The 10,036-nt window shown below is 37.8% G+C and overlaps 1 protein-coding gene across 23 annotated transcripts in view; it reads left to right on the top strand.

Annotated features, from left to right (window-relative positions):
• Positions 1–836: 836 nt before the first annotated feature.
• ARPP21 (cAMP regulated phosphoprotein 21) overlaps positions 837–10,036 on the top strand; it is a gene marked incomplete at its 3' end in the record, with an annotated part of 105,141 nt that continues 95,941 nt past the window's right edge. For 21 of the 23 annotated variants that reach the window (XM_084248005.1, XM_084248004.1, XM_084248006.1 and 18 more), the window contains exons 1-7: positions 837–1,007; positions 1,890–1,931; positions 2,685–2,774; positions 6,696–6,840; positions 8,187–8,265; positions 8,922–8,981; positions 9,699–9,839. In XM_084248005.1, the coding sequence (XP_084104131.1) occupies positions 879–1,007; positions 1,890–1,931; positions 2,685–2,774; positions 6,696–6,840; positions 8,187–8,265; positions 8,922–8,981; positions 9,699–9,839 (686 nt within the window). In that variant the 5' untranslated portion in view covers positions 837–878. The remainder of the gene's footprint in view (positions 1,008–1,889; positions 1,932–2,684; positions 2,775–6,695; positions 6,841–8,186; positions 8,266–8,921; positions 8,982–9,698; positions 9,840–10,036) is intronic. The other 2 variants (XM_084248000.1, XM_084247998.1) reach the window with 2 other exon arrangements.

Genomic DNA, 10,036 nt, shown 5'->3' with positions numbered 1-10,036 from the left:
TTATTCATGAGCCTCATTTGACAGCACATCAGAAGGGGATGTGTCAGGAGTTTTAGGGAGGTAGGGAGAAAAAAAAAATAATAACAGCCTTTAACTTTGAGAAGCCATTGCCAGTCTCTGTACAGTAGTCTATTGTGAGCCTGAAGTAGCAGAGTTGGGTGGCAATAGCTTCATTAGAGCTGCCTGCCAAAGCTTCCTTCCGCAGCTCCGCAGCCCCGGGAACTGACAGGAGCTCGTGAGAGGGCTTATGGTTTTAATAATGTAGCTGTCAGATTGAAGCCTGAAAATGTGGGCCCTGAAAGGTTTATTGCCACATTTAAATCTTTATGTTTATACTGAATTATTACTTTTTCAATGAGTTTTGCCCCTTGTGGAATGTACTGTATTTGTTATACCAGGGCAAGTGTGTCTGTGGCTGAAACTTGCAAATAACTTCAGGGTCATCCTAGAGATGCTCTTGACTCTGAGATTGAGGGTCATCCGTTCAAGAGCTGGAAAGATACTCTCTTTTTCCTTTCTAGTGGGGCACGGGAACTGGTAGATAGTGGGAGTTAAATGTTTCTATTTAAGATCGGTTGATCCATTTTGGTGGCGGGTGTATCCAGGAATGAATGTGCCAATGTGTGGAGGGGTATGGCCAGGACTACTGACACTGCCTCTTGTGTTTGCCTTGGGTGCTTCCTTTCATCTTGTCTTATTCGCCTTTTGTATGACATTGGCAAGGATGCCCAAGTTGCTCATCTAAAGTTGAGTACAAGGGGGGACGTGGGATTATCTCCAGACTAATAGTAAATGGTTCACCCTGCACTGACTTTATTTTTTGACATATTCACCTTATAGGGAATCAAACCTCAGTGTTTTAATTTGCATCTGGGAGAATGTCTGAGCAAGGGGACCTGAATCAGGCGATAGTGGAAGAAGGTGGGACTGAGCAGGAAACGGCCACTCCAGAGAATGGCATCGTGAAAGCTGGGAGTCTAGATGAAGAGGAGAAACTGGAACTTCAGGTAAGTCTGAAAACAAAACCCTGGTTCTCATTCCACTGCGTGCAATTCCTGTCTTTCATTTTGAGGCTATTTTTGAAAGGTTGTTTTCTTTAAAAAAAAAAAAAACCAAATTGACTAGTTAAATGACAAGGAAATCCATAGAGCTAACCTTCTCCTCTCCCATGTATTACTTTTTGTTCTGACTGAATCATATTCTAAAATGCTCTTTGAAATGTAAACCACTCAGAGAATGTATTTAATGACATTACAGTTGCCCACAGCATCTTGATCCTTATTTCCGGTCCACTTCAAGGTGTTAATGGAGGACTTCTCCGGAGGCAGCTTTAGGCTAATGAATTTTAAAAATGGATTTGCTATTCCAGGGAAAGATAAAGAGCCCCAACTCATGATAGACTAAGAAAAATCAAAGATAGTCGCTCAGTTGGCTTTCATAGGCAGGATAAGGTTCAATCCTTAGTAGCGAACAAACCAAACCCTAGAACTCCAGGTCAGAGAGAGTGGGGGAAGAGGAGAGAAGGCTGGGAGTGATTGATGGGATAGAAAAAATGATGTGGTTAAGTACACCATGATTTACAAAAGAAAGAAATGTCAGAAAGGGAAAACAAGCTGCATTTGCAAATTGCCTGTATGGAGCAAAGGCAGATAATGACAGTGATCAAAAGTCTTCAAGGTCAGCTTTTCCCCTTTCCAATAGTACCTGTCAGGAGAGAGATCTGCCAGTTAAATGATGAGGTGTTTGGGGCAGGAGGCAAGGGATCTTGTTGCTGTTACTGTTGATTTCTATAGTGACACTTTTTACCTTTCTCTGTCTCTCTCTCTCTCTGTTTATTTACTCTGTGTTTGTTTGTTTCTTTTCCCTTTTTTTTTGTTCCTAACACACAGAGGCAGCTGGCAGCTCAGAATCAAGAGAGAAGAAAATCTAAGGTAGGGTTCTGGGGATTCTATGTAGATCTGATCCTATGGGTAGCAGTTGCTTATTACACGTCGGCGTTAAAGGCCTTGGAAACAGTTTAGGTGGTCATGTGTAGATATTGGGGTGGGTCTTGGCTGCCCTGGTGCTGTCTGTATTTAATGGGATTGTTTTCATGTCTCTTTCTCTCTTGCTCTGTATGCTTTTTAATTTGAACATTTAGGGTTCAAATGGCTTCAAATGCATATATTTGGTCACAGATTGGGCAGTGCGCCACAAAACAAAGGGTTGCTTCTTCAGTTTCCACTTTAAATAAAACTTGATGTCGATTTTTAGTCTCTACAATTGATTTCTGACTTGAAGTAAACAAGCTGGTGTTTAGAACACATTCTTCATCCTTTACAGTATCTTCTCAGTCAAATTCCTCCTAAAGTCAGTTTTGGTAGAAATTAAATTTGCTGCCTTTTCTTGCTTTTATTTTCACGAAATGGCAACAATTCATTCTTCTTGTTTCCTGTTTCCTCTTCTTCATACTCTGAAAGTGTTCCTTAACACGCGTCCACTCACATTCTCCTGTACCCGCGTCCCCAACACAGGCTTCTGATATTTGGAGCCAGTGTAGACAGCTGAGTCTGAGGTTGAAGCTCAGTTGTAAACATCTGCCTTGGGCGTGTCAAGTGAAGGTGGAAGTTGAATTGACAGTGGGAGAATATGTTCTGTTTGTTTTCTTTATTTTCCTTTCCTTCCTTTTTCTTTGCCCTTCCCAGTCAGGAGCAGGGAAAGGTAAACTGACTCGCAGTCTTGCTGTCTGTGAAGAATCCTCAGCCAGACCAGGAGGAGAAAGTCTTCAGGATCAGGTATACCCCAGGCCATTCTCCTTAACTGCATGAACGGGATCCTCCTTGGAGTGCATGGGCATTAATTTGACGTGAAGCAGTGATTGGGGGAGAAAAAAAATAACTGAAGGAAGAGTTTTTCTCACTTTATCCCCTGTGAATGAGACCTCCTAAAGTAGTTTAACAGTTTGTCACAGAGTATCACATCTGTTTTTTTTCCAGACCCTCTGAAAACTGCAAATGGAAAGGAATTCAAAAGAATTTAGATTAAAACTTAAAAAGTAAGCACAGTAGTGCTACATTTCCTCAAAGGCTCTTTCTTGATAAGACTGATCCAAATACAGTCATAAGTGTCCCGTCTCCTTCCTTTTTGGAGATTCTTACCTCTCAAGTCCCCCAGATGCACTTGCCTATAAGAAACACAGCTCTTGGCACTTAGGGAACTTAAGAAATAACGAATAAGGTGCATTGAGCTTTGGAGACATGCTCTTAGGGCTTTTTGTGGAGATTTCTCAGAATGGAAAATTTGTCCAGAAATGAATCTGAGCTGATGGTGAATTTAAGTTAATACTATTAACGCATCGCTGCATTTCCTTACACCATTTCTGCTTCTTACAGTGAGACTATTAGGCTCTAAAATTTCAAATTGCAACAAAACCCTCCCTGACAAAATGGAAAACTTCACATCATATTTATTTCTGTTTGCCTTTTAGCTATCTCATTAGCTTTTATAAAAATAGTCTTGCTGCTGAAAGTTCCCTTACTTTTTCAGAGGCTGAACACGGGCAAGACAGAGGTAAATGATGTATCTGAGCCCAGAGGAGGGAGAATTGATTAAGATATCATTATTTTTGTTTGGTTTGGTTTTGACTTCACTCTTTTTTACTTTAATTGAAATACTCTAAAGTCTCCTCATGGACACAGAGAGCAATGAGAGCACTTTCTTTAAAAGGACCAAAAATAAATTCCTTCTGGATTTTGTCCTAAGAGTATTTTTTTTTTCTTTTTGCCTAGCCTTGTTTTCTTGCCATGGCTCATGTCGTGAGGCATGGGTAGGCCACCAGTGGCTATCACTATGTTTCATACACAAGCTTTATTTTACTTGGGCTCTGAGAAATGTGTGGCTTTTCTTCAGCATTTATCTGTGCTTCTATTTTCAATGGAGACTGAAAAGGGGGAATAATGTGAATACCATGGCTTGTATTATTAAATGTTGATCAAGGACTTGCAATGCTCTGTACCTGGTGGATGTTAACTCTGCAGAAGGACAGACTCGGGAGAAGTAACGCCCTGTTGTCCCCACACTTCTAATGCCAGGCAGAGGAGGATAGACTTAATCTGCTTTTTATTCCATTTGACAAGGTACCAGGAGGAAATTTTTTTAAGAGATCATCTGTATATAGTGCCCGTCCTGGACCTAAGTCTAATTTCTCCCTACCATTGGTGCAGAGAAATCAGACGCAAATGGTGCTTTGTTCCTGCTGGTTCCGAGCTCAGTAACCAAGTCTAGCTTTGTAGGGGAGAATTAGAACCTGCAAGCTTCTCTTTGGACTGACTGAGAGGTGATGGGAGCAGGGGGCTGATAGAGAATACCCAGACACATATAAGCAAGTGGCCATGCTACTTTTTTAGAAAATAAAGAAGCAGAATTTTGAGTTTATGCAATGCCTTCGTTAGGTACCACCGGCACTTACAAAATTTGGCAACTGCATCCCAGAAAACACTGGCAGAAGTATATGATATACGGAATGTATTGCTTCCCCAATGTTTGTATATTCTCAGTATTTGGAAAACTGCCTTCATTTTCCTGTGTAGGGAAAACTTTTGCTACCTGTATTACTTGATCTCAGACCCATAGCTGATGGTCCAGTCTGTCTTTAAGTTAAAGGAGTTTTGCTTTTCTAATGTTATACTATTTACTTATCAGTGTATTACTGCAACTTGAATCATTCTTTTACTGTTGTTGGATATAAACTTATCCTGTACCAATGTATTTATTAACACTTGTATTTTATTATTGAGCACATCAATAAAAATATTAAAAAATAACAGATTGTTTTTTACCAACTCTATAGCACTTCTGTGTGTTCTTTCAACACCGTAATGTATATTTATGTATAGAAAAGATAGGTATTTTTCAGAGTATAGTCTCTGTCCACACAAGGCATCAGTTTGTATGATCTTTTTGTGCATGACGTTATTTAGCCTCTGCTTTTGCATTCATATTTCCAAGCCTCTTTGATTTTAGAGCTGTACTTACAGAGGCTAAACGGTTTAGTCGATTTTGAAGAAGCAATGAGTCTACCCCCAAGGCCTGGTACCCTCACTTTTCCCACCTGATCAACTGTTGAGCTGATTCTCCTCCACTGAGTCCTGTCTTCTTGACCAGAAATATTCCAGCTGTCTCCTTAGCAAATAGAAGCAAATCATAGCCCTAAACTTTTGTAGACTAAAACATTCCCATCCCAACTATGTGACAGAAGACCCTATAATCAAACTACAGTCTACTTTACATATTTTGTGTATGTCCACCACCAGGATAAGAATGTGGCTGTCAGGAGACCTGCTCAGGTGAATATTTAGCATGAGAATGTGGTTTATCTCACCCGCTGTGTTACGTGTCTCTCCAACCATGCTGACTTTTATTCTATCCAGTAGCTCACAGTGAATCCCCTCCCCAAAAGGCAACTTGACTTTGGAGCACTTCTGTTTTTATACTTGTTAGATTAGCTAGGTTTACAAAGAACCATTAAGAATCCCAGATTGGCCATAATTTGAGGATCTGCAGGCATCAATATAGTCACATGTAGCAAAGCATTAATTCAGTTTTCAGTGAGAAACACTATTAGTCATTGGAATTTTTTTCCTACATCATAAATTTTAATGCCACTAGTGGAAGGAAGCTTTTCCATCAAATGATCTCTTATATAAGCACAAGTAGGCTTAATGTTGACTAATTTGTCATAGTTTTTAATCATAACAGATTTTTCATAAAACTAAAAAAAAAAACATAATTTGGCTCATTCTTCTTCAAAACAGTGAACATACTACCAACCAAATGACTGATACATGAGTTAATACAAAATTATGTGTTCTCAGTGCAAAACAAATAAAGATAAAAATTTATCCACCCCCTATACTGTAAGTGGTCAATCTTATACTGAACATCAGTTCAAGAGAATCTTAACATTTCAGAAAGGATTAATTGATACTAAAATTAAAACAGTATTAAATACTGACATATAATTGATGAAAAATAGAATTCTACTTTCTACCTTTTCTAAGGGGTGATGTTTTGCATAACTATATAATGATTTAGTAATGATATTGGTAAGCAATGTATGATAGTAATTCATTCCTAGGATTCCTGCAGTTATATAGCTTAACTTTTCTTATTGGTAGAGATCATTGTTGATACAATTCAAAAATAGACTTTTTATTGTAAATTGGCTACTAGGGCCTTTATTTATGTCTGTTCTACCTGTAATCATGATTCGTAATACCTGTCTGTCTGTGTTTGTACCAATTTCTCCTTATAAGGAATTATATAAAAGAACTGCAGAAGTCTCTCTTTTTTTAAGATATGACAGTCAGTGGCTATGATGCAAGCTTACTGCTAAAGAAATGTTTCCTAGGTGTTTAAAAATAAACCTGTAGAGAAAATAAGAGTTGTGATCTACGGGAAGTAACTTGCTTAACGTTAATATTCATGAGGCAAAGTTTTAATATTAGCTGCTTCTCATGACCTCCCATTGACTTCTGAAGTTTAATTCACCTTAAAGGGCAATTATTTCTATGACAGGTTTAATTTTTTACCATTTAAGAAAAAAAAAATCTGCACCTGGCTTTCATTTTCCTTTGCTTAATAACCTCTATGCAAAATGGAAACCAGACAGAAATTACTAAATCTGGCCCTAAATTATTATATTTTTTCCCCAACAGGAATCAATTCATTTACAGCTTTCCAGTTTTTCCAGCCTTCAAGAGGATGATAAATCTAGGAAAGATGACTCTGAAAGAGAAAAAGAAAAGGATAAAAACAAAGATAGAACCTCTGAAAAACCCAAGATCAGAATGTTATCAAAAGGTGAATGCAAACATGTTCCTTAACTTACTCAATTTGAGGACATAGTCACAGAATACATTCTAGATTTTATACCCATAATCACCTCTTATTGAAGCTCTGCATATAATTGCGTGTGTGTGTATGTGTGTGTGTGTGTAAAGATAGGAACTTGATTTTCTGTTTATCGTGTCATTATTTGTGTAAGCAGCAAGTTTGGATCGTCTGTTTTCAATTATAAGCTTGTATGAAGAATGAATTTAAAACTGCTCTTAATATCAGTCCAGTTAATGATTGATGGATAAAAATAATACTCAACTGTGTATCTTAACTTCATGTTAATCTTAAAAGACAGATAATAGATTAGTAATTACCAGTGGATAGGTGATGAAATTTCCAAAGCACAAATGTGTACATCAATGGAATAGATGTTCACTCTTCTATGGCACAGATGAATGTGCTCTCTGCAACCCATATAATGCCACATAATGTCTCATTTAAAATATACCACTTCTACCTCAATAAAAAGCTTTCCAATAAAAGCCATTCTTTCTAAAACCCCAAACCTACAATCCAGACGTTTCAAATTGTTTTCATACATATAATTATCCAGAACCAAAGCAAAAAAAGGAAACAGAAGTCAAAAACAAAACCAAGTTGAGTTGAAATGAATACTGTGATTAAATAGCTTTGCAGTAGATATTTTTGATAACTGTGAAAGAGGAAGACATCTGCTCAGCTGAGGGATGGTGATGTTAATATTATGCTCTATAGGCAAATATCTGCTTATAGTGATGGTCTCTGTTGCTGAATCTCCTTACCCCACGGTATATACAAGAATAAAGAGCAGGTTCCTTAAACAGTTTTAGCCATTAAGTTTTTGCCAGCATGCTAAGATTTAAAAGAGGTGGAAATACCTAGTGCCTGCCCATGTTTTGTACTCATTTAGATAGTTCTGTAACAGTATGTTCCTTCTTTGCTTTCTCTGGTTTAAGAGAAAGAGGGTTATTGGGGTCTCAAACTGGAGCGCGCTCTCTCTCTGAGCTGCAAGGACTGTCCAGTGAGGGCCTGTCCTCCCCGATTGACAGCACAGGATGAACATGTGATTTTTGACACCACCCCTCCCCTAGATGGTGCCCACTCTTCCTCCTGTGACAATTGGGTCTCTCCACATTCAGGGTGTTCTCACACCTTGAAACTAATTTTCATCCTGATGTTATACTGACATGTTGTTAGTTTTGAAAGTTGTCTTTTATACTGATAGCTTCACCTAAAATTCACTTGCGCGGGAAGGAAGTAGGGAAGGGAAAAACTTTCCTCCCCAGTCCCCACTGTCATCCCTGACAGTTCCATCCTGCTGTTTATTTCAGATTGCAGCCAAGAATATACGGATTCTACTGGCATAGACTTACACGAGTTTCTGATTAACACATTAAAGAATAATTCCAGGTAAATTATTAAATGAACCTCTTATTTTTTATGGGGGTCCTGTCCAATATCACAAAGTCATTAATCCAATTTCTCTTCTAAGAAGGGAGTGTAAACTACAGAAACCACCTCTGATGTCTTAAACTCTCTCTTGTATTTTCTTTTTTATGTTAATGATTTGCATGTTTACGCTTTATGGATAGTCTTAATTCCTGGCAATTACTTAGTAAATCATAGCTTATGAGTTCTGGTCAAAAAGAGATACTGATTAAGGGGTGGGGAAAGAGAAAATAAGAATCAATGTCAAATAAACCAGTTTTGCTTCAGTGCAGTTATACAACCATGCTCTTGGGCTTTACTTTGTTGTGATTTCTTATTCATTTAAAATGTACAATTAATTTGATGTATTTGATGGACCTATTACTTTGCATGTTGTAACTAACATTAAAACTACAGAAGTTTCCAGAATACAAAATATTTAACAAGAGAGATAAAAACTGACCTTCAGTAAAATTAAACATATATATATAAATGGACAGCAATCTTCAGAGAAGAGTTAGATACAGATTTGTAGTCACACAGATTTAAATAATCTTTTCCATACATCCAATTGAATGCTTTAGGTTTGGGGGTGGAAAGTAACCTAAAACTTTTTCATTTTGACATTTGTTTTTCAGGGACAGGATGATACTCTTGAAAATGGAGCAGGAAATTATTGATTTCATTGGTGACAACAAGTATGTGAAATTGTCGTGCTGTTCATTTTCCTGATATGTCTCTGTTCGGTGTTTGGGTTTAATTCTGGAAAGATTTAGGGACAGACGAAACCCTGTTTAATATGTTTGCTGATTTGGTAAATGGAGATGCTTTTGGAGTTAGGGGCTAGATGCTGATGGGAATGGTTTGCTTGGACCATGTGAGAGCCTGCTTGTTAAATTCCTAACAAAATGGCTATAAACAGGGGGCGCTGATTAGCATAGAGCTGCTCTAACAAGAAGCGACCCTTTTCATTTTTATTATAGTTTTTTAATGGGCTCCAGCTGGCTGCAGTCAGTTATGCCTGGAAATAATTGTGCTGCTTTCAGTATAAAGCATGTAATGACACATCTCCAGATAGGCATCTGCAGTCATGTATTATGTTACATCATTTGTCCTGTGCCTGGTTCTGTTGATAAGGTATCATGGACTAAAATAAAATACTTCCCAGCAGGCATTAAGTTCTTATTGGTGAGAGAAATGTGCAACTATGAGACAAAGATCCTAATGGTAGCTTAATCAATAAATCTATGTTGAGTGGAAAAATTTGTCTGGAAATGATGGCATTAAGTGATACCAGAGATGAAAAAGGTTTAGTGGTTTGGATGAAAGAAGTGGTTTCTGTATGTACCTGTAAAATGTAACTCCAGGTCAAAAAGGAAAATGCTGATTCCACTTTTTGTTGTATTTCTTTCCAGTAATCATTATAAAAAGTTCCCTCAGATGTCATCCTACCAGAGGATGCTTGTCCATCGAGTAGCTGCTTACTTTGGTTTGGATCATAATGTGGATCAAACAGGGAAATCTGTTATCATCAACAAGACCAGCAGCACAAGAATGTAAGCCCCATCACTCTATTTATTTAGCATTTTCTTTGTCTCTTATGGATTCATTTATAAGAGCACCGTATAAAATTCAAAGTACATGACATTTAAAATGTGCAGTGTTATTTATTTCTTGCTCTTATCAGCAGTAGTGTGGTATATATCTGTAGAAGATTATCTGAAGACCAGAAAATTTTTAAAAATGCAGGTAA

Source organism: Talpa europaea, assembly GCF_964194135.1.
Source record: "Talpa europaea genome assembly, chromosome: 11".
Classification (NCBI taxonomy): Eukaryota; Metazoa; Chordata; class Mammalia; order Eulipotyphla; family Talpidae; genus Talpa; species Talpa europaea.
The sequence above is the reverse complement of the archived record's forward strand: the minus strand, read 5'-3'. Positions and strand labels throughout refer to the sequence as shown.